At 37.3% G+C, this 24,684-nt stretch overlaps 3 protein-coding genes across 6 annotated transcripts in view; 1 reads left to right on the top strand and 2 right to left on the bottom strand.

Moving 5' to 3' along the window:
- LOC126335297 (CD109 antigen-like) overlaps positions 1 to 7,728 on the bottom strand; it is a 460,905-nt gene extending 453,177 nt beyond the window's left edge. The window contains exon 1 of one of the 3 annotated variants that reach the window (XM_049998397.1): positions 6,642 to 7,728. The gene's annotated coding sequence lies outside the window, so the exon portion shown is untranslated. The remainder of the gene's footprint in view (positions 1 to 6,641) is intronic. The other 2 variants (XM_049998400.1, XM_049998393.1) reach the window with 2 other exon arrangements.
- Positions 6,702 to 7,515, bottom strand: LOC126335301 (ubiquitin-conjugating enzyme E2 H-like). The gene has a single exon (XM_049998406.1). It carries the CDS (start codon positions 7,513 to 7,515, stop codon positions 6,964 to 6,966), a length of 552 nt encoding a protein of 183 aa, XP_049854363.1. The 3' UTR covers positions 6,702 to 6,963.
- A 216-nt stretch (positions 7,729 to 7,944) lies between the features above and the next one.
- LOC126335302 (TPR repeat-containing protein RHE_CH03534.1-like) overlaps positions 7,945 to 24,684 on the top strand; it is a 53,649-nt gene continuing 36,909 nt past the window's right edge. The window contains exons 1-3 of one of the 2 annotated variants that reach the window (XM_049998408.1): positions 7,945 to 8,027; positions 8,165 to 8,282; positions 8,454 to 8,647. In XM_049998408.1, the coding sequence (XP_049854365.1) occupies positions 7,985 to 8,027; positions 8,165 to 8,282; positions 8,454 to 8,647 (355 nt within the window). In that variant the 5' untranslated portion in view covers positions 7,945 to 7,984. The remainder of the gene's footprint in view (positions 8,028 to 8,164; positions 8,283 to 8,453; positions 8,648 to 24,684) is intronic. The other variant, XM_049998409.1, reaches the window with a different exon arrangement.

The raw sequence follows: 24,684 nt of genomic DNA on the forward strand, positions 1-24,684 counted from the left end.
AAAGCTGTTTGACTACTAAAAAATCTCTGCAGATATCAAAGGTGGTAGGTACTGAAAAAGACATTGATAATGCTAGTTTATACGAAGAGGACCGTGTACTAAAAAAACTTTAGAAAAATTACGAAGTCAAGCTTCTACGTCCGCAAACTCGTTTTCGTGAAAAACGATTTAACAGAAGAAACGCCTAAGACAAAAAATTATGAAAAGAATCATGGCAGTGACATCCAGCAATACCTTGAGGAAAGAGTCCTCGGTCACACGAATCATCACTGTGATCTGAATCTAGGAAGAAATTGAGTGCCGATAACGCAGAGGCAGACCTACATATTAATTGTAATACAGCAAACTTCAAATCACCGACTTTAACCAAAAAATTAAAGGTAAAAGACTTGAAAGCTATAACTAGCTAAAATAAATACTTTTAATGTTACTAGGCGTTTTACTGTGTTCACCTTCAGCTCAGCAAGTCCTTTGCCAGGCAGTGTTCGGTTATTTTGTCAATTTAATCTGAAAACCCTTGTCTTATCGCCATACTTGAGTATTCTTTGCGGACGCCCATAGAAATACGCCAAATAGGTTTGAATTCGACCTCTTATGTGCACGAATGTAGGATCAAAGAATCGGTTGATGAACTCCGTGGCAAGACAAAGATATCTGTCAATCGTAGATTGCGACGGTACATAACGGTTACTGCAAATGTAATTGTTCTTCCAAACACCATCCCTTATTACCTGTCGTTACTCGTACTTCAGGTACTTGGGCTACGCACAGCTCAGTTTAAAAGGAGTAGCTACGTATAGTCATAGGGTCGAACCGCGAATGTTTGCTTTCATGCCCCGCAGCTAATTCGCTGCAAATAATAACATTAACTTCAAGTTAATAAAATACTTCGAAATACTAAAAAAATGAATAATTTAATAACAATTGTTCTATTCTAACGTCTGTAATTGATATACACAGATAATTATGTACAATAATGTTTATTCAAGAAAGGACATGTCGAACGGAAGTGGTTGTACGATATTTAATTAAAATAAAGACAGAAAATACCATTACGCGAATGGTGGCAAAATCCCCAAATTAATCAAAGATACGCGAAAGCGATGACCACTTCGTCATCACAATACATGAAAAACTCACCAGCTTAAAACAATTCAGAGTTCAACATGATGATTCACAAATTATACACGATACAAAGAATAGCATCTCGTACTCTGCCCATCCTCGATTCCGTAATAGAAGCGGAAAATAAAGAGTCCTACTCGGGGCACACTCAGACCTCTAACTTCACAAGCTAGTTTACGGTAGTGGTCGTTCACCGCCCACATTACCTACGCGACTGAATCAGGCACGTTACCATAGGCAGTGACTCCGACAGAGTTCCGCCAATGTGCAACTCATGGCTCAAGGCCGTCTCCGACAAAAATACATCGTTCTCAGGTTCTACATACATGATCTGACACATTTTTACCTCTTCCCGGACCAAACTAAAATATTACAAGAATATTTAAATAAAGAAATGGCAAACATTCGGTAACACTAAGATTATTTACAATAAATATAAGTAATAGTTGATTCGTGACTAAATAAGACAGCATTCTTGCTCAAGTGCATTCACGTTAAATGACAACGAAATGTCGTTAAATATTGTTTAAACAACTATAGAAGTGTTTTCGTTATCTTTTCAATCGTGGTGTGCGCTAACATATGCGACTTCTATTAAACGGGGACAGTTTTTAATAGCACTTGGAATCGATATTTAAATAAAGTTACTGGCAAAATAGTGAAGTGTTCATTAAATGTGACAATATGTGTTGTATTCATGCTGTGTAATTGTGGAGAAAACGATGTTCTGATGCACATTTGTATAATAGAAATATACGAGAGACATAATACGTCAATAAATAAAGTAGATACAGATGAGTCGGTTTCTGGGACGATAGCTACCGTGCAGTGCTTTCATCTGAAGTATCGTTTGTTGAAATCGCACGAAGTATTTAAAAGCTATTAATTCAGAGGTTCATTGCGAAAACGTTTATTCACGGTGAAATATTAACTTCTGTAGTTTTAAAGATATTGACATACTGCTGTGTCATTGAATGCGCCTCATTTTCTGGCGTCGCGGATGTATTCTTATTTGCTTTACACTTGAATTATCATAGATGCTTGTAGAGCTGTAAGAAACCATCTTTCAGCCTGACACACTCCGTCATTTCTACACAAGGCCCATGCGAACAACAACCGTCCAGATTCCCAGCTTTGGGTTTGCCCATTTCGGGCGACGCCCTTCTTGTCCCTGCACCTGAGCTCGCCTAGGCGGCTGCTCGGTTTCTTTTAGTGTGGCCGTGAATGCTTCGACTTCGTCAGCCGACAGAATTACATTTCGTGGCAACAGTGCACAAGAGAATTATCGACTGACGTTGTCAAGTTAGTGAAATCTAAGTTTCTAATTAACAATATATTTTGTTTCAAATACGGCTTTGTGTACTTTAAGCACCATTAAGAACGAAATTATGCACTATAGTATGAGGTTAGAAAATAGCAAGTAAATTATCAAAGTCATTGCCAGATATTGTGGTGATGTTTCAAAACTTCGGCAGATCAGGCCTCAATTCTTCGTGCAAGACCTACTGAATCGAACTTCACCGCTTTGCCATTTATTGCTTCAATTTTATAAGTAGAGCTCAAATACTTGTTACCGTCCCAAAATTCTTGTTTATCCGAACTGTTGTGTAAATAGTTCGTGTTTCGTCGTCGATCCTAATCGGCCCTACACGCGTACCAATTTATCGACCGCCCGATAAACTGGACGTGTGTAGCGACGTCCCGACCATTTTCTCTTGTCGGGCGGTTGGTTGAGTGTGACCATCAGACAGCTTCCATCACTTCACTCAACAAACTGTGCCGCATGTAGCGCTGTCCCCTCAACTTCCAGAGTGTCAGCAGATTCCGAGCGCGGAAATATACGCTGTTCAAAACAAATGGCTAGAGTGGCAGATAGCGAGGGAGGTAAGTGTTATGAGAGAGTTTCGAAAGAGGAATCTTCTGTTTCTTTCATTACTTTTGTTTATTACAACTATTTACGCTATAAATGCAGTATACTTTTTACTTGAATATCTTTTGTTTCCCTTTATATACCGGGTGATCAAAACGTCAGTATAAATTGGAAAACTGAATAAATCACGGAATAATGTAGATAGAGAGGTACAAATTGACACGTGCTACGAATGACATGGGGGTTTTATTAGGAAAAAAAATACAAACGTTCAAAAAATGTCCGACAAATGGCGCTTCATCTGATCAGAATAGCAATAAATAATATAACAAAGTAACACAAAGCAAAGATGATGTTCTTTACAAGCAACGCTCAATATGTCCACCATCGTTCCTTAACAATGGCCGCAGTCGAGGAATAATGTTGTGGACAGCACTGCAAATCATGTCCGGAGTTATGGTGAGGCATTGGCGTCTGATGCCGTCTTTCAGCATCCCCAGAGATGTCGGTCAATCACGATACACTTGCGACTTCAGGTAACCCCAAAGCCAATAATCGCACGGACTGAGGTCTGGGGACCTGGGAGGCCAAGCATGACGAAAGTGGCGGCTGAGCACACGATCACCACCAAACGACGCGCGCAAGAGATCTTTCATGCGTCTAGCAATATGGGGTGGGTCTAATAAAACCCCATGTCATTCCAAGCAAGTGTGTCAATTTTTACCTCTCTATCTACATTATTCCGTTGTTTATCAATCTTTCAAATTTATACTGACTTTTTGATCACCCGGTATTTCCTCAACCAATTACGTATCATGTTCCAGGTTTCAGTTATTATTTTGGATAATAACTGTGAATCTGAGATCCTTTTAACGTCTCGCATTGGATAGAAACCGTAATGTGGCAAACGCCCTCTCTTCCCAGTTTACGGCTTCTCTCGTCACTGTATTGCTTTTCGTTAACAATAGTTTCGTGATAATCAGCGACTCCGAAAACCGTGTTCCATCCATTCCTAGATAATTAAGAAAATCATTGGCTCCCAGCTCCTTAAGAAACAGCATGGCTTACTTTCTTTCTTAGCATGAAAACCACTTCTTTGCCCACAGCTTTCTCTCGGCTTTTCTTGGCCTTGTTACCTCCAAAACAGCCAAGACAAATCCCAGATTTTGTTTGTGTCAGAAAATTTTGCTTGTCGTCGAACATAATCTCAATGAATTTACTATAGGAGCAGGCACACGTTCAATATTTACTGACATTACTAGTTTGTCAAACCCTAAATATATTGAAGCGATCTCAACTAGCAATGACATTGACAAAAAATTGTCAGTTGACAACGCGATTTGACAAGGCTAAGATGTCTAAGACAGCAAAGAAGGCGTGTGCAGCAAATATATTAGCTATAGTTTGCCAGCAACAGAAAAAAACGAAAAAGAGGGAACTGATCCGACGAGATTGGTTGAAAAAGGGCGTCTTCAAAGTTGCTTTCCAGTTCTTTTCAATCGTGTATGGTGTTTTCCCAGTACTTCATCCACAACTTACACTTTGGTCTCTTATCTGATTCGACAACAAACATTCACCAAATAGATCATTAATATTATGGACTCTCATAATTCTATTAACTGTTTGTGCATTCTCTTCTAAATCGGACCAGGCAATTTCGGCTCGTAAATTTGTCCACCGAACCTCACTGACTATCAAAACTGTTTCTCCACTACTAAGTACTTGATACTAGAATCATAAAAATTGTCAGCGATTCAGAAGAATTTTATTACCTGAATACTGTTATTTCTTTTATTCTGCTTAGCAATTCTTTGGCAGATGATGGTATTAAAGCAAACACACCCTTTCTTTTGCAAACTGCTAAATGACGAGACAAAAAAGGACAAAATGATAAAAACATGTAAACAAGTTATTTCACACACGAAAATAACATTAACGCTGCCTATGTTGAGTTGCTGAATGACTTGAGACGTTAAAGCACGCCGGTAGCCACGCCCACGTCTCCGCTTGCTCCAAGTGTCGGCTGAGATGCACGGTAGCAAGAATGTTCAAGAACGTGATGCAGAATATAGGTCTAAAATTCAAAAAATCCTTGCCAGTTAAAATCCTCAAATCCTGGACATTTTCGCAAACCTGACAGCATTAAAAAACCAGGATACAGCAGGATGATGGTCAGCATACTTCACTGCACAGCAACACAGTGATATATAAAAAAAAACCATATATGTTCACATGACGCCGGACCTTCCGCTTCTGTATTTAATGCCGAAGGTCAGTCGCTGCAACTGTTTATTTTAATAATCATTCCATATGTAAGCTCCTGTAATTGTAATATATTGAACTTTACAACCAATACCATTAGGATATATGCCTACAATTTTAGAATCACTTCAGTCCATTCTTTTTTGAAAGTAACTGTGTATTCGATAAGTGAAAGATATGAAATTTCTTCAATGTTCACACGTAGCATATTTTAAGCTTCACTGTCAGTAAACCAATCATGACGAAATTCACTATGCGTCACATTTTTGTATGCTTGAGATATGCCAAGAAATTCTTTACTCAGAATTGTTTCAATAACTAAACTAAGGTACAGACTGATAAAGTCACTTTAAAAGCCAGAAAAAAAATGACAAGACAAGAAATGTTACAAAACAGAATTAGATACGCCAAATTTTCCTAACATTCAGATTTTAATTTTCCTATATCTAACCCGTGACTGAAATGAAATCTAAGCATAAGCCAATCACGGATAATATAATTTAAAATGTAAGAAATCTTCCTTTCCAATTTTTGACGTTCTCCCGAAGTTTTGCGAAGAATTAAGAAATGCTTAGAAATTTTGGTTCCTGCATGAGTCAGTAAGCACATGAGTTACAATGGTTGGGAAATACATTAGTTTCTGTACCTGGATATTATCACTTTATAAAAGTGGCAGGTTACAGAATTTATACTAGCAGGAAATGTATATCTTACTACGTCAAAGAACGAAAGTCCATTTCCCATTTACTACAAAATGTTTACTATCCATACGTAAAGATCATGTGCAATCTCATCGCCTCACATTGACGTGACAACCACCTGTTGCGCCCAGTTTACCGGCGAATTCAGAGGTAAGTTCCGTGAGCCTCTTAGCGAAATGACAGTTTATGCTATATCACCCTGTAATGCTTACTTATCTTTATAGTATTTCAAAAGTGATATTACCGAAAACCCACAATTTCATTAGCTGCAACATACGCCAAATACTATAGCCAATGCATTTCATGTTCGTAAAAACAGTATAGTCCTGGAGGCTACTGGACGTAAAGTATATAACAGCCCCTTGAGGCCACAGGTTCCCAAGATAAAATGAATCTTACGCGGTCACATGTACACATAAATTTGTACCATAAATCTATAATTTTGTATAAGGAGTATTGTTGGAGGACATACGAAAATAGATGAAAAAGTACTTTTACGAATCTAAAGCTTACGTGCGTACAGTAAGTCACACAGTTTTGAAAAAGCAATACATTTTTTTTTTTGCTAAGTGATCAATAACTAAGTCTTAGCTATAAATTTTATACAAATAGAAATACAGAAAGCCAAAACTAATTTATACTTACAATGAAACATTTGTCTAATACAATACGGTGACACTTACTTCTCAGAAGGCTCCTGACAGGAACGCCGAACACGTTCAGCCGCGTCTTGTTTTATAGGACACAAATTTACACCGGTTTTTACAAGTTCACTGGGGCCCCGCAATTAGAAAACCCCGCCGCACTCTTGTTTATCGATGTTTAACACACGTTAAGTCGAAGAATAAAGTCGACTAGTTTTCCATCGTATTAAGTAACACAGTGACATCTAGCGTTTTCTTGAAGTATCACATCTTACGCTCAGTTTTTTTTCCGAAACAGAGATGACTAAACTACGTAACAAAAGTTCCATAGAAAGTTCTTGAAACCTAACAAATATGAATGTCATAAGTCCATATCTCTCAGTTCGTCCTCTGTGTTGTCAGTCATGGATGATTCAGAATCAGATGAATCATCATTACTGTCCTGATCTTTAAATACATGTTTTGCAGCATATTTCTGAACATATTCTTGCACTTTCTTCTTATAATCATCTGGTTTGTGTAAATACAAGGCAGCTGCATCAGAATTCAAAGGATCTGTTGGGTTGGGATACGCGAGCAACTGGGGCAAAAATGACTCGAATATATTTGACAAGTCATAAAGAGCTGTCCATGCCTGATTAATTACATCCAGACAGACTGTCCCGGACGATTCATCTACATTTGGATGATAAATTTTATTCATGAAACCGATTGAAGGCGACTTAAAAGGATACTGTTCAGGTAAGTGAACACGTACATTCCATATTCCACCTTCGTACGGTGTTCCTTTCGGCCCATTAAATTTAACACAAAATTCATTCAGACCTGACAGGAACGTTACCTCCAATTTACTTTCTATAAGTTTAATAATGTCTGTGTCGATTCGCCTTTTGCCTGCACTGGGTGAAGACATTATTTAGCGATGTTCCTTTCTGTGCGATGTGCTGCGTGATTTAACCACCAGATTCTTGGACACTTCTGCTCCTGATCGTTGACGTATATGGAACTCACGTCGCATACTCCTTAACGTCAGATGTGCTTCGCCACCATTACCAACACACTTTGACAGTATGACAGATTCCCTGGCTTTGCTGCACTGCCCGTACTGTCTGTACCATTTCACTACTAACGCAAGCGCAGACTCGCAGTACAGTGATGACAAAATCTCCCGTCCTACTACGAGTCATCTGTCATAGTAAAACAGCAATATCTTTGGAATACTTGAGTAGAAAATGTGCGGTATTCATAGTGGAACAGCTGATCCGATAACAAAATTTCGCAGATTTGCTGTTACTTGCTAAACTTCGGCGCTACTGTCGACTTCTGAGACTACTGAACGATGCCTAAACACAGTGACATTTGACGCTTAATATCCGATTTGCATGTTAGTCAATGCGCGATGTCGGTGTAGCTGTGATAAACAATGTACGTATTTGCTTCGTTTCCACATTAGTAGCAATTGTTTTCACAGATAAGCATTGGTGTGTGATGCAATTGCTATCTCGTAGATAACTTTCTGTCCCCACTTTTTGTCAGTATTATAATTTCAACCCTTTCACTAGTTCTCGTGATTTTGAAAATGACAAGCACAAATGAACGCCGCCAGCTTGAAATGGAATTAACCGACCTCATAGATGCTGAAAATTTAAGGGGGTATGAAACTCTTTGTCAACTAAAAAAGTACGAGAAACAAGTGTGCAGATGTAATATATAGTACGTGCTCTTAGAAGATAACGGTAGACATTCTTAAGTCAGCGTCAACGCCTGTGAATTTCACCGCTGTGTTGTTCCTGCACTCTTTTCGAAACTCTACTAAAATTTTTAAAGTTTGTTGTGTTCGTGTTGTTCCAGTGCTAATAGGTCGCTCGTAAATCATATATTTGTCTACAGGAAGGATGCAGCATTAGCTTACAACAACAGGGGACATATAAGATATTTGCAAGTGAACTTTGATGGAGCAATAGAAGATTATGACAAAGCAATAGCAATCGATCCTGACCTAGCAGTTGCATATTACAACAGAGGAACCGTTTTTTACAGACTAGGTAATGGTTTCCAATAATTTTTTATTACGTTGGGAGATACAAACTTAGTACTCGGCAGGTTTACCATATTGTTTTTCCTCATTGAGCTCACAATACACAATGAAATGGTGTTAATTGTATGATAGTTTTTCCACATTCAATCAGAAAATAATGCCTCTACTATCTTAGGTCTTCATTATTTGTCTTTTAGCACCATAACAAGGTGTCAGGCGTGCCATCAGTGGACGAAGCTACAGTTTAACTTGTTAACTAACATATCCCTGTATACTAAAGATATTTAGGCCTAAAGAAGTGTGGGTTGTGTCTCCAGTACAGTAGCAAAAATTGATGTAATGAAATGATAGTGTGCTCTACATGAGCTGTAATTGTTAATGCTGTGATTGTGCTAATAGAATTAATTGAATTGAATTTTATTTGATCCTGTAGGATTACATGATGCACAGTGAATGTGCATGTAATATAAGACATGTCAGAATTAGAAAACATTCATTATCACACACTTCCTAACCGTTTTTCTCATATTTTAACTTCATTCTGAATAAGTAACAATACATACAAATTTAACAATATTATGGAAAGAAAGTTGCCACTCACCATATAGCGGAGATGTTGAGTGGCAAGTTTCCTTTTCACAATGTTGTTACATTCCCTACTGGATTTTTCATTATGTACACATTTAATGTGATAAATACTCATCAACACTGTAAAATTCGTTTTCCACGAGATAGTCTTTGAAAACTTGGTGTCACACACATTGTCACTCAGTCTTTTTAGGGCAGACTTGATAGTAAACTGATACCTGAGTATTGGGGTGATTTTTCATCCATTTTCAGTCAGTGGGGTATGCTTTGTACGTCACTCTTCCTCCGCATTTGTAGTGTGCACTGCACTATCTTCTGTGACATGTAGTACTGTTTTATATATGTGCAAGGATGTAATAATATGATCCTGACTGCTTTCTTTGTAACATGAACGCCCTTTTTGTTTCTTGAATGTTTGAGTTTTTCCACACTCTCTCTCTCTCCATACTGCATGTATGGTTTGAAGAGTCCATGGTGTACTGTGCACAGAAGCTGTTTGTCTGCATACTATGATAGTTGCCTCATTAGGAATATGATGGTTCTGAGTTTCTTACCTTAGAAAGAATTAATATGTTGTTTCCATTTCAGCTTGTTATCTACAATAATACCTAAGAGTCTAGTAGATTCTACTTCTTCCAGCTTTGTTTTATCCACCTCTAAACACATGTGCCCAACCTCTTTATTTGTGAACAGTACATAAATTGTCTTCTTTTAGGCTTATAACAAGTCCATTTCCAGGAGCCACTGAACTGTGGCGTATGCAGATATCTATGCTCTTCTTTAAGCTGTACCAAATTCCAGCCGTTGTTCAGTATTATCATGTCATCTGCCTACAATATTTTCTTCTCTTTCTGTTCAACACCTATGTCATTGATAAACAGATTAATCGACAGTGGCCCCATTACAGATCCCTGTGGAACACCATATTTGACAGCTTTGGTTTCTGACTGATATGCAATCCTTATCGATACATATTGTTTCCTGTTGCATAAGTATGATTCTATCCTCTCGCCTGCTTGCCCTCAAATACCATAGTTTTCCATTTTTCTTATCAGTATGTCATGGTCACTAGTGTTAAAAGCTTTGAAGAGATCCATAGACATTACAGAAACAACTTTTTCCTCGTCTAAGGACTGTATAATATATTCTGTCAGACTGGCATTTGCTGGTTCCATAGATGTACTCTTTCTGAAACAATGCGGTGAAAGTATAAGAGTGTTGTGTTGTTCCGGTAATAAACTAATCTATTATATGTAAGCATTTCCAGGATTTTTGAGAAACCTGATATCAGTGAAACTGGCTGTAATTGTTATGGTCATCCCTATCCTCTTTCTTGTACACTGGTGATATCCTGCTTATGTTCAGTTTACTTGGAAAAATTCCATCTCCGAAAGAGCTGTTTTCTATGTCCAGCAGTGGTGAGATTATTTGCTCACTTGCTTTATGATATGGTTCCATGTTTAATCAGTACCAGCTGATTTCTTGGACGTCAGTTTTTGTACAGTTTTTCTCAGTTCATCTTCTGTGACTTGTGCTTAATTTTTTAATAACTTAGTAACCATTTTTTGCTGACTACTACTCTGCAAAGTTAAGTTCTCTACCGCAATTATATAGTTATCATTGAGTATGTTAGCTATTTCTCTGCCATCTGTAACCACTGTATGGTCTATTTTCATTTTGACCTGATATCTGTTTCTTTCTTTCTTTCTTTCATCATTAATTACATTCCAGGCTGCCTTTGCCTCATTTTTTGAGTTCAGCATTATGAAATCTATTGCTCTCGCTTTTGCCTCCCTTATTTTTCAATACTTCTTTGTAGTATTTTACAATTTTCAGCTTCACCCCTCCAACTCAAATCATGCAGCTTCCTCTGCACTTACCTTATTTCATTGGTAATTCACTCTGTCAGATCCCACAACTTTTCTTGTCTCTTTATTTTGGGAAAGCTACATTTAAATGGTGACCAATAATTGTAATAAATGAATCATACTCTTCCTTTACATTCCGCACCTGTAGGGTTTCATTCGAGGTGTCCCTGCATAATATTTTACTGTAGAATTTAATATTTTGTTCACCGATTTCTTTGATTGATTGTTTTGGTTCTGACATTATTGCCTTACTGCAGAAGCAGATCAGCTGTTGCTGATGATCAGATATTTCTGTTTGGACTACAGCTAGCATAGTTACGCCTACCAGTATTATTAATGATGATTTCAATAACTGTCTGACTTTGAGAAGTCACTTGTCTAGCTGCAGGTATTGTTGCCTCCATATTGTATATTGTACTAATAATTCCTCGAAATTTCCTCTTGCTTTTGATCCTTTTCCGATGTCAGTATTGAAGTTTCCACATGTAATGATGTTTTTCTTCGTATTCATTCTTAATATATTGGCAGCTTTTGTTCCAGAAAGATGCTAATCTTGCAGCTTGGTATATTAAACGCAAAACAATCTTAAAGTTATCTATCATTGCACCATTAATTTCAGTCTTTTTCCCTAGCTGTGGGTAATCTTCACATGTAGTATTTGCAGTCTTTAGGGGCTTTCCTATTTAATGTATGAGGAAAATCCACCACCTTTAAGTTTAGCTCTGCAGAAGTAACTGGGTAAGATATAGTCCTTTATTGTCAAGTTAGCTATCTGACTTTGTTAGCCCATGTTCACTGATACATAGCACAGTTGTATTTAATATTCCAATGTAATACTTTTATGTAACTTTTCTGTTGCTGGTTTACATGTTGTGGGCTGTGTTCTGAGAGCCTATTCTGTAGTCCCTCCTTCATTGCGTGGCTTTTGCTTCTTCAGCTGCAGCTAGCGTAGTAAAATTCCTGGGAATTTGAAATCAAAGAAATATGCCCTGGGAATATTGCTGGCAATATTCCCAAAATTCATAAATTACTGGGAATTTATAATTAATTTGCAAAATAGCTCCAAAAACTGTCAATAAGTAAAAGCAATAATTATATGGTTAAATCAGTCAAAAATGGAAATATATTTTAAGATAAAATTATAACTAAATAAAATTCCTGGGAAATTATAATTAAAAAAAATGGAATTGCTCACATTAATGGGTCAATGTGGTAATTGTGTGTGTGTGTGTGTGTGTGTGTGTGTGTTTGTGTGTGTGTGTGTGTGTAATGCGAACAGTCTTATATTTCAAGAAATATTATAATTGAATAAAAACATCAGAAAAATAACCAGAATGTAAAATGTTATAAAAATCAAATTAAAACTACTAAAAGGCAAATGGTTTAATACAGCATATTTACTTTCCACATTCAGTCTTTTCTGAAGTCCGCTAGTCACTGTCACTCTCAATGTCCATTAAATCGTCTTGATCCTTCTCCTCTTAAAAAAAAACCCATAGTCATTGATACAGTTACTTACTTGATCCTGTCATCTTCTTCAGTCTGGAGGATTTCTTCATCTTCTTCCTGTCCTCCTGTTTCCACTGGGTTGACTTCTGCTTGCATGCTTCCTTCGTCTCTTTTGGAGGTGGAGTATTCATGAGCTTCCAGTTGTAAGAAAGAAATGTCAGTTTCGCTGCTCGCCTCAGAAGAAAAGTTGGTTCTTTTCTTGAGATGCAACCAAGAAAATTTACTGAATGCATGCTCTGTGGCAGCCCAAGTTACTGGTGTCCCCAATATTCCTATGCCTATATTTGCCAAGTCACAAGTACCTCTCAAGCCCCTCCACCATGACAGAGGCCTGATAATTTTATCCTTTTCGCCCATCCCTCCCCAAGAAACTTTCTCTAGAATAAGCCTTCCTTGCCAGTAGTCAGCGAAACTTGCTCTTACTTTTAAGATGACCAAACCCATATGCTGAGCACAATCGCAAACAAAACCTAGGGCGTGTAGTAGTACTGTAGGGTTCAGTAAAGTTTCCTGCATTTTAGGGTCCAACATAAATTCTGTGAGATGGATTGGTTCAGTGTCAAAATTTTCTCTCTTGATGAACTTCTCCATTACTCTTTTCTTTGGATTTTTGCATGTGTGAAGTTGGTAAGTTTTCCTTCATATTTTTCTCTAGTTCATTTAATTTCCTGACCACTCTATGTATTTGTGGGTCATTTGATTCAATGTATGTGGTAAGATCAACAGTTGGTTTCAGCAAATTTATCTTCTTTTCTATTCTAACCCAAAACATTGTTTCCTTTTAATGGATGGGTCTCGAGAAGCCTTTTCATTGACTGTCAATGTTTGGAGGACCACTTTGGTTGATTGCTAGTGCTCCATGTTCCATGTGGTCTGCCTAGGTAACTTCAGATATATTCAGTCTTTGAGCTTTTTCTCAGAAGAAATTTCATTGAACAAAGCTTTCAATTTGTGACTGTTTTTGACAGTTTTTACTAAAGTTATCACCTCTGCAAAGAAACTTTGAACAGTCTGGCATCCTAAGATGTCAGCACACAGTAAATGGAGAAAGTGAGCAATGGAGACTAAAGGAACTATATGAGGATACTTTTCTTTAACAGTGTTAAGGCTGCCTTCATGTTCAGAACCTTGTTGCCAATAAGCACCAAAAACTTATCAGGACCATACTTCTTAATGACAGATCTAATGATCTCTGCTGGGTATTCAGTGTTATGTCTCTCAGTTTTTATCATTTTTAAATCTATAAAAAATGGTTCTGCCTACGAAATCACAAAATTAATTATAGACTAGTTTCTGGTATTACTCCAGCCATGACATTGAAGATGTAAATTTTTTGTTTCCTGAATTATTTTTGTAATTTCTTCTTTAATTTCTTTATACTGACCCTAAAAATAAGTTGTAGACATTAGAAATCTTGATGGTAACTTATATGCAGGTCCTCAATTTTTGGAAAAAATCCATCCACAGTGGGCGCTATATCAAAGGTATGGGGATCCACTTACAAAAACTGCTTCAGCTAAGGATTGGTTCAGCACCTTGCGCAGAAAAAAAAAAAAAAATAGTGGCAATGAACCATTATATAAAAGCCACAACAAAGAATAAAAACTATTGACTTGTGCCACCTAAATAGTTTTTATTGCTTTTGAGAAATGGCATAACACACTTCATTGTAAACTGTTTTGAGATTTGAGGGAGCAGTTGCAACCTAGGCCTACTACTCCTAAATGCGAAAATAGTTATTTTTTCAAAGGAATTGTAAAGCCATATTCTAATAGCATGAAAGTTCAGTCAGAAAAACTAACCTACTTTTGTTAACAAAACTTTTGTTTTACAAACTATAACTAACCTACTTTTGTTTTTGTGATATTTAAATGGTGGGAAATATTAGGCTAGGAGATGCTAATATATCTCTTCTAAGGAAAAAGACTAGAGTTTCCAGTTTGGCTGTTGGTCAGTAATTTTCCTTCTTAATACAGTGGAATACATACAACATTCTTACTGTTTAGCATCACAATAGCAATTGAGGCCTACAATATAATAGGCTACAAAAAGGACTACTATGAACTACCCATTTTCATACCAAAAAATAGTTGGCCTTAAGTGATTTAAACTTACATTTGTTTGGTTATCCATGTGATCCAAAAATGCAGTTATTCCTCTTGATGAACCTGGGTTGTAAATTGGTATAGTACCAGATCCCAAACTGCAAGAGTGTTCAGATAGGGGACTTGGCCAAGGCTATGGTGGAGGTGGTGTTGGTGACTTGAAAGGAGATGTAGCTGAACCTAACCAGCCGAGGTTACAAAAGCTTCACCTTGGGTAGTCTGGCCTACATTTGAATATGCATCCACTGTCAGTGCTTGATTGATGTCCATTTTGGTTGATGGTCTAAGTGTTAGTTTATTGATAGTGAGAATATGTTTCAATCCTGCAGGGCGTTTGATACATTTTTATGCAATTTTCCATTTTAACTGAATTACCTTGCTTGTATTCTTGAGTACAATACTTACAAACGCCTTTTCCTTTAATATTAAAGAAGTCCCAAACTACCACTTTTTTCTTGACCGTTTTGCAACAGTGAATGAAAACACAACAATGAACAAAACAGGAAGCAGGCCTACTCAAAGTTGTTTGATTCACTTGTCACTTGGAAATGTTATAATTTCACACTCTTATCCCTCACTAAGTTCTAATGAAACTGGTTCTTTAACTTCCAAGCACAACTATCAACTGAGTAAGCAATATGGGTGTTTCTCTGAAAGCTGCAGTGATGCAGTTTTCAAGGGGGCAGGGAAATATGGCCTCTTTTGTCTTGTAAGAACTGAATTTCCCCATTACAGCTTATTGTAATTAAATTACTCCTAAGGCCTAAAACATGGTTATGATCAACTTAATTGGTTTTTCTTAATTTTAATACTTTTCTTATTTGAGCACTCTTACTTTCCATTTTAAATTATAAATAAAATATTTGGATAGGTTTATATGGATCTGGACTTAACTTCCTTGTTAAAAATTAACATATTTTTTGCTTTTCGGTGTTTTAAATATCAAGGAATTAGCTCTAGAACTGCCAAGTGTCGAAATTTACAACTCTTACATTTCCTAGAACTGCCATCTAGTGAGTAATAAAAGTTACTAAAATACACAGGGAAGTTTGTTTATTCAATTTAAGTTTCCTGTCAGTGTTAGAGATATTTTATGCTATAAAGTTTATTTTAAACTCGTGCAAATTTTGTAAAAATTAGTAATTGAAAATGGCATTTCGGGGGGGGGGGGGGGGGGGGGGGGGAATTATGTGAATAAACTGGCCAAATTTATGATTTACTTGAAAATACAAGTGATTTTATTGACATAGGACATGGTAAAATATTAATTAAAAAATTCTAAAAGTTATAGTGGCATTTCAGAAAATAAATTTATAAATCATAATTCGTCGCAGGAAATGAGGAGTCTTTGAATTCTGAAAGTAAACACCTCTGGTCATTTGTTTGGAAAAATTAAAAAATATGACCGGTGACGGCTGATTGAGAATTATGCCTCCAGAGAAATGTTTTGTAAGTTTAGGTTTCATTCAGAGAAATGTGGGGTTTCAACTTGCTAAAAATAGTTGGCTTAGTGAATATTTTAAATTATTCTTTCTGCTAGACTTCGGTAAATGATATTGTGCATGGAATTTGCATGGAAATTATGCATGGAATGGTAAGTCTTGGATTAAAATGTATGAATTTACTTAGTTAACCTAGTTTTAAGGTTCTTTTACTGTCAATAAGTGTTAAAACATTCAAAATCTGCAAGAACTCTGAATTTTTGGGGACCTTCCCAGGCCAAAGAAATATTCCCGGCAATATTCCCATTTTATGAGTTCCCTTGCACTGGTAATATACCCAGCTCACACCACTAGCTGCAGCTATTGATTCTCCCCCCCCCCCCCCCAAAAAAAAAAAGTCAGGCCATATTAGTTTCCATTGCTTCTGATTATTTTGCATATGTTCTGCTGAGTGACAGACCTTAACCTGTTTAAATGCATGCCATCCTAAGTAGTTTTCACATAGAAATTTGCTTGGGTCTATGAAAACTGTCCGAAGACAATCACACTGTTCTTTGATAGTGCTCCAAAGGTCAATATTTATGCCTAAATATGTGTATTGGTCCTTTGAGTCATCCTCCTACAAGACATGTACAATATGATAATAAACATGTCCTACGTAGATGTTGTGGATAGTGGTATGATATGATTGAAACAACAGTTTTTTTTTCCACATATTTTATGTTAATGCTTATTTCTTTTACAAAAATCAGTCCCACATTTGATTTTGTACTTGTTTGAATGCACATGAGTCAAAAATTCTGATACAGCATGACCAATTAAAGCAATTTGGCTTTTAACACGTTCATTAAACAAGATCACAGATTTCACATTCTATATTTATTTCTGCTGTAAGACATTTCCAGGGGCAGAAGTGGACTCTGGCCACAATCTATTGGTTATGAACTGTAGATTAAAACTGAAGAAACTGCAAAAAGGTGGGAATTTAAGGAAATGGGACCTGGATAAACTGACTAAACCAGAGGTTGTACAGAGTTTCAGGGAGAGCATAAGGGAACAATTGACAGCAATGGGGGGAAAGAAGTACAGTAGAAGAAGAATGGGTAGCTCTGAGAGATGAAGTAGGGAAGGCAGCATAGGATCAAGTAGGTAAAAAGACGAGGGCTAGTAGAAATCCTTGGGTAACAGAAAAGATATTGAATTTAATTGATGAAAGGAGAGAATACAAAAATGCAGTAAGTGAAGCAGGCAAAGAGGAATACAAACGTCTAAAAAATGAGATCGACAGGAAGTGCAAAATGGCTAAGCAGGGATGGCTAGAGGACAAATGTGAGATGCAGAGGCTTATATCATTAGGGGTAAGATAGATACTGCCTACAGGAAAATTAAAAAGAACCACTTGTATGAATATCATGAGCTCAGATGAAAACCCAGTTCTAAGCAAAGAAGGAAAAGCAGAAAGGTGGAAGTAGTATATAGAGGGTCTATACAAGGGTGATGTACTTGTCGACAATATTATGGAAATGGAAGAGGATGTAGATGAAGATGAAATGGGAGATACGATACTGCGTGAAGAGTTTTACAAAGCACTGAAAGACCCGAGTCGAAACAAGGTCCCGAGAGTAGACAACATTCCATTAGAACTATTGACGGCCTTGGGAGAGCCAGTCCTGACAAGACTCTACCATCTGGTGAGCAAGATGTACGAGACAGGCAAAATACCGTCAGACTTCAAGAAGAATATAATAATTCCAATCCCAAAGAAAGCAGGTGTTGACAGACGTGAAAATTACCGAACTATCAGTTTAATATGCCACAGCTGCAAAATACTAACACGAATTCTTTACAGATGAATGGAAAAACTGGTAGATGCCGACCTCGGGGAAGATCAGTTTGGATTCCGTAGAAATGTTGGAACACGTGAGGCAATACTGACCTTACGACTTATCTTAGAAGAAAGAATAAGGAAAGGCTAACCTATGTTTATAGCATTTGTAGACTTGGAGAAAGTTTTTGACAATGTTGACTGGAATACTCTCCTTCAAATTTTAAAGGTGGCAGGGGTAAAATACAGGGAGCGAAAGTCTATTTACAATTTGTACAGAAACCAGACGGCAGTTACAAGAGTCGAGGAACATGAGGGGGAAGCAGTGGTTCGGAATGGAAAGAGACAGGGTTGTAGCCTATCCCTGATGTTATTCAATCTGTATATTGAGCAAGCAGTAAAGGAAACAAAAGAAAAATTCGGAGTAGGTATTAAAATCCATGGAGAAGAAATAAAAACTTTGAGGTTCGCCGATGACATTGTAATTCTGTCAGACAGCAAAGGACCTGGAAGAGCAGTTGAACGGAACGAACAGTGTCTTGAAAACAGGATATAAGATGAACATCAACAAAAGCAAAACGAGGATAATTTAATGTAGAAGATATAAAAAGCCTGGCAATGGTAAGGATCGCATTTCTGAAGAAGAGAAATTTGTTAACATCGAATATAGATTTAAGTGTCAGGAAGTCGTTTCTGAAAGTATTTGTATGGAGTGTAGCCATGTATGGAAGTGAATCATGGACGATAAATAGTTTGGACAAGAAGAGAATAGAAGCTTTCGAAATGTGGTGCTACAGAAGAATGTTGAAGATTAGGTGGGTAATAAGGAGTTATTGAATAGGATTGGGAAGAAGAGAAGTTTGTGGCACAACTTGACTAGAAGAAGGGATCTGTTGGTAGGATCTGTCTCGCGTGTGTAGGGATCACAAATTTAGCATTGGGGGGCAGTGTGGAGGGTAAAAATCGTAGAGGGAGACAAAGAGATGAATACACTAAGCAGATTCAGAAGGATGTAGGTAGCAGTAGGTACTGGGAGATGAAGCAGCTTGCACAGGATAGAGTAGCATGGAGAGCTGCATCAAACCAGCCGCAGTACTGAAGACCACAACAAAAACATTTCTGCTGCCAACTTGTGTAGTTGAATATCTTGGTTAAATAGTGAATTTTTAAGGGCAGAGGAATATGTTGTTTAACCTGGAAGTTCATTTTCAGTTCTGCATCATGATCATTGACATTCACATTTATACAGAATTTTCTTGTAGTATTATTATTTTTAACAAACTTGCACAGTTCCAGTATGTCAACACTGCCAAGACAGAATTTATTTTTATAAGAGAGGTCTACACGTGTATTGGCTTCAGCCTATGCATTACATTCAGAGCTCTCCTCCTGAGTTTCTGAGCTAGGAGGCATTTCTGTCGCAAATGTGAATACCTTACTTATCTCATGAATGAAACTGGGTGTCGTATGAAAAGCACAGTTTTTGGACATATTCTATATAGAAGAATGTGTAGTGTGTAGCATACTGTATGCAGCTATTTCTTTTGGTGATATGTGTCTGCCATTGTTAGTTACCCAGGAGTCACAGGTCTTAAAATCTTGTTTCTAATCTGGGAGTGTTTGAGTCATGAATTCCACCTACATATCTGGTTAAATTTTTCTGATCTTAGATGCAAGTTTTAAAATTTATCAGTCTGTATGTTCATTTATTACATCTCCAAAGCCTTGAAATTTTTTTCTATTAAAGAGGACATTGATATCCTCTGAAATAGTGTAACGATGGTATCTCTGATGTTCAACAGTTGGTTATTTATGTATAGAAGGACCAGTAGTAGTAGTAAGAGTATCAAACTGTGGGTTATATCTTACATGCTGTGCAATAGCTCTACAATAAGAGTAGAATGTTTCAATACCCTCTTGATGGTTGTGCTTTGTTGGCACTTTTTGTTTGGAAGATATGATCTGAACCAGTTCAAGTGGATGCATTTGGTGCTACAGGACTGTGTTTTCTGCATCAGCATCTGTACTCTGCAAACACACTGTGAACTGTGTGGCAGAGGAAACATCCCATTGTTCAAGTTTTTAGGTCCCCCCCCCCCCCCCCCCCCAATTCCAATCACTTATTGAGAGTGGAAAGAATGGTTGTTTAAATGTCTCTCTGCTTGCTGTAGTTAATCTAATCTCGTCATTACAATCCCTACTAGAGCAATATGTAGGGGATTGTGGTATGTTTCCAGAGCCATCATTTAAAGCCAATCCTTGAAACTTTGTAAGTAGCCTTTCTCACGATAGTTTATTCAAATTGTGCCTTGTTGATACTTTAGTCATAGGATACTGTGTTTTTTAAAGTGCACAGTTTTACATTTAAAGCACTTTGCCAGGATATGAAGGACTTTAAAATCGACAGGCTATCTGACTGACTGTTTGTGCTAGATAGCAACATCATCTGCAAAAAGTCTAAGGTTACTATTAGTATTGACTGTAAGGTCATTAATATTCAGCCTGAACAGCAAGTGACCCAACATACTTCTCTGAGGTACACCTGAGGTTATGTCTATATCTGTCGATGGTACTCCATCCAAGACAATGTAGTGAGGGGGAGGGGAGGGGGGGAAGGTTGCAGATTTTGCTTGACACCTCATACACTCCTACTTTTGATAACAATTGTGGGTGTTGTACTGAGTCAAATGCTTTTTGGAGATCTAGAAATACTTCATATACCTGACTGCTTTGATCCATGGTTTCCAGTTAGTCAAGTGCAAATTGGGTATCACATGATCAATGTTTTTGGGATCAGTGCTGGTTGGCATTCTGTTCGAAATAGCTCATTATGTTTCAGCTCAAAATATGTTCTAAAAGTGTACAACAGATGAACATGAATAATGTTGGATAGTAATACTGTGGATCACTTCTTATAGATGAGTGTGACCTGTGCTTTTTTCCAATTACTGGGCAGGGTTTATTGTTTGTAGAATCTATGATAGATTTTAGTTACCTGAGGGGCTAACTCAGCCAAAAATTCAGTATAGAATCTGATTTCATTGGGCCCTGGAGCTTTGTTCAGTTTTAATAATTTCAAGTGTTTCTCAACACTGCTCACATTATTGTGTATTTCACTCATCTTTTTAGTTGTACAAGTGTTAAATAGGAGTAACACTCCTGAGTTTTCTTTTGTAAAGTAGCATTTGGAAAGAGAGTGAGGCATTTTTACTTTTGCTTTGCTTATTTTAATTTCAGTCTCTGTCTCATCCACGAGTTACTGGATACTAACCTGGGTGTCACTAACAGTCTTTCCATATGATGGAAATTTCTTTGGGTTTAGTGAATTTTTTTTTTTTTTTTTTTTTTGGCAATATTCTGGTACACTAGTCTCTGCAGGCTTCAGACATTGCTCTCTTGATAGCCAGGTGCATTTCATTCAGCGTTTCTCTGTAGCCCTATGCTTTGCTGTATTCGGTATGCAGTCGTCTGTATCCTTAGAAGTTTCTTTACAGCAACTGTATACCATGGAGGGTACCATCCCATCATGAACTGTTCCACTGGGTACATATCTGTCCAGTGCATGGCCAGCTATTCTTTTAAACTTGAGCCATAGTTCCTCTGCATACTCCTGTCTTGAGCTGAAAGTTTAAAGTTCCTCATCGAGATATGATACTACTACTTTGTCTAGTTTGCAGAACATATAAATCTTTATACTTGTTTTAGGTGCTCTTCGTACTGTGGTATTCATTCTTTCAATTGTTGCCTTGTGGTCAGTGATATCAGTTTTGATGCGGACATCTTCAAGGAAGTCATTGAGGACATCAGGACTATTTGTTGCCTGATGCATTTCCATCATGCAGAGTTCCAGATTATGTGTTGTAGGTAGGTATCAGAGGAGGGATTCAGAAATGTCCCTATTTAACCCACTACGCACCCGTTTGCAATTGTTGCCTGAAACATCTTCCCTTTTAGCAGATGACGTGCTCAGCCAGTCACGTCCTTGAGTTTGTGTCAGTGAGATGACATTTGTCATTTGAAGCTCCTCTATGGGGAATACAACCCCCCTCTCCTTCAGTAGTAGTTTTCTAAGATTTCCTTCCATTTTTAGTTTCCCTCCTCCTTGAGTTTAGCTCCCATTGCTGCTGATTTCACATTCGGTTTTTACCCTTCCCTAAACCACAGAGTGGGCACTTATGACTGTAGCAGTTTTGCGCCCTAAAACAACAACAAAAAGTAATGTTCTCTGATAGTATTTTGTACTTCATGATGTCAAATGCTTTTGACAAATCTAGACAGTTCCTATAGTTTGTTGTTTCTCTCTCTCTCTCTCTCTCTCTCTCTCTCTCTCTCTCTCTCTCTCTCTCTCTCTCTCTCTCTCTCTCTCTCTCTCTCTCTGAGTAGGAGTGGAATTTGGACTTATATATAGCAGTAGTTGCAGATTTAGTCTTCCTGAAATCGTGCCAAGCATTAGAGCAAACTGTGTTCCTTTCCATTAAATCGAGTATTGTTTGACAAACTATTCTTTCCAGAACACAGGCAATAATTATACAGATCTATAATTTTCTTTCCTTTCGTAAAGAGTGAAATAATGTTTGCTAATTTCAGGCTCTCGGTAAATGGACACATTAGAAAGTGGAACAGCCATTTTATTTTTGCAGTTCTTTATGGTAAAATCAGGAATGCCATCAGTTGCAGACCACAGCAATGTTTTAGATTCTTCATGCTCAATAATACACTCAATGCTTAATAATGTACTCCAAGTTGACGGGGTACGATGACTGATTGTTGCTCCCATCAGCCACCGCATCAAGTGTCAACTGGGGATGGCATGAGAGTGAATTCATGAGCAAGGAATGTAGTGGATAGGGAAGATTTTATTTTACTTTGTATATTGTGTAATGGTTTGTTGAAGCATTATAGTAATTTGTTTACAGTAGCTGCTTTGATACTGAATATGTATGCAACTTGGAGTGGCTTAGTGCCTCATCAGTAGTTGTGAATTGGAGCTGTGTTCTCATTTTCAAGAGGCAGGTGATTTGTTTCATCTGTTATAATACTCCACACTGCCTGTGTGTTGTTAGCAGATGATGTCACATAATTGTCATTAGCCATTTGCTTGTCTTGTGCTGCAGCTTGTACATACTGCTTTATGTACATCATTTAATAGAGGATAGTGTAGTGGTCTTTGAAGAATGCTAATTCAGTAGGAAATCTTTTCATTTTACAGGAAGTCTTTAAGCCAGTTGTTAGTCACTTTTTAAATTCTTTTCCATTTAAGAGGAGGAAAGAGCAATACAAAAATAGTAGACAAATGTTTTTAAGAAAGTTTTTTTAAACACCTCATTCAGAAACTTAATCTGATTTTTCTAGTGCTAGTAAATTGTTGAAAGTAGTTGTATTTCCTGTTTCCATTTGAAGAGAGAACATTTAAAAGGTTGAAGGCTTGAGTGCAATGGTCCTAATAAAGTGGTTGGTTGGTTTTGAGGGGGGGTGGGGGGACCAAACAGCAAGGTCATCAGTTCCATTGGATTAGGAAAAGGTGGGAAGGAAGTCAGCCGTACCCTTTGACAGGAACCATTCTGGCATTTGCCAGAAGTAATTTAGGGAAATCACAGAAAACCTAAATCAGGATGTCTGGACACAGGTTTTAACCATCATCCTTCTGAACGAGAGTCCATTTTCCTAACGACTGCACCACCTTGTTTGGTCTAATAAAGTGTATCTGCAGCATCTACAGATGGGAGGAGTCATTTGTAAACACCTGGTGCAGAATTGTTTTGCATCATGTAGCAAATGGTAAACTAGCTTTCAGATTGAATGCACTTGTGAGATTCAGTAGATATTCCATCTCTCCAAAGAGGACCAATGCTGTTGTCTTTTAGTGAAATTTGTCTAAGAGTGTTTAAGGATTTCTGAAAAATGTTTGACACTGCTAGTATGCAAATGGTAAAGGAATAATGATGTAGGTGTCTAAAATTTTGATAACAGCTTCAAATCCACGTCTTTACTTAAAAAACTTAATTGCTTCACTATAATATTTTATGAATTTTCTTTATAAATTTGACCATCCACAGCCCCATATTGACTTTTCCTATGATAATGAGTTGCTAACATTAACCAAGTATGCTAATATACCAAATTTAGTTTGATTCCAGCCAGTGTTCTGTCACCCATAGGGCATTGTTTATGTACCATGAAGTGGTTGTAAATAACAATTCAATACTTGCAGTCTTATTAGTGATTGACTGCAAGTCTTGTCGAGCATTCATGAGTACTGTGATAAACTTGTACGGTTATCATCAATTATAGGCTTAAAATTTGTTGTGCTCTTCTAAATTTTTAAGACCAGTAGGCCTTATTCTCATTCAGAAAAATCATTCTCTAATTTCATTGTACAACTGCATGAGAAATAGGCAATTTTGACAAGTTTTGGGTGCTTACAAAACTATATTTTTTATAAGTTACTGATACAAGTCTCCTGGATATGTAATTTATTTTGTAGCAAATCAGCATTTATGGTTCACAGTTCAGCCAAAGAATACATCATCCCTAAATTTCATTATATATCAACACAAATAAACATCCATTTTTGAGAATTGTTACGAGAAATTTGCAGTAAATCAGCGTTTGTGATTTAGTTACTGCAGTGTATTTTCTAACTAACATATTGTGTTACACCTAGATTTTCCTTAGAGATGTAGCCCTGTACAGGGTGATTTTTTTCC

The sequence above is a fragment of the Schistocerca gregaria genome, chromosome 2 (assembly GCF_023897955.1).
Source record: "Schistocerca gregaria isolate iqSchGreg1 chromosome 2, iqSchGreg1.2, whole genome shotgun sequence".
NCBI lineage: Eukaryota > Metazoa > Arthropoda > Insecta > Orthoptera > Acrididae > Schistocerca > Schistocerca gregaria.

Coding starts and splice junctions, on each gene's coding strand:
- LOC126335301 (XM_049998406.1), bottom strand. CDS start 7,515: ATGTCTTCACCCAGTGCAGGCAAAAGGCGAATCGACACAGACATTATT.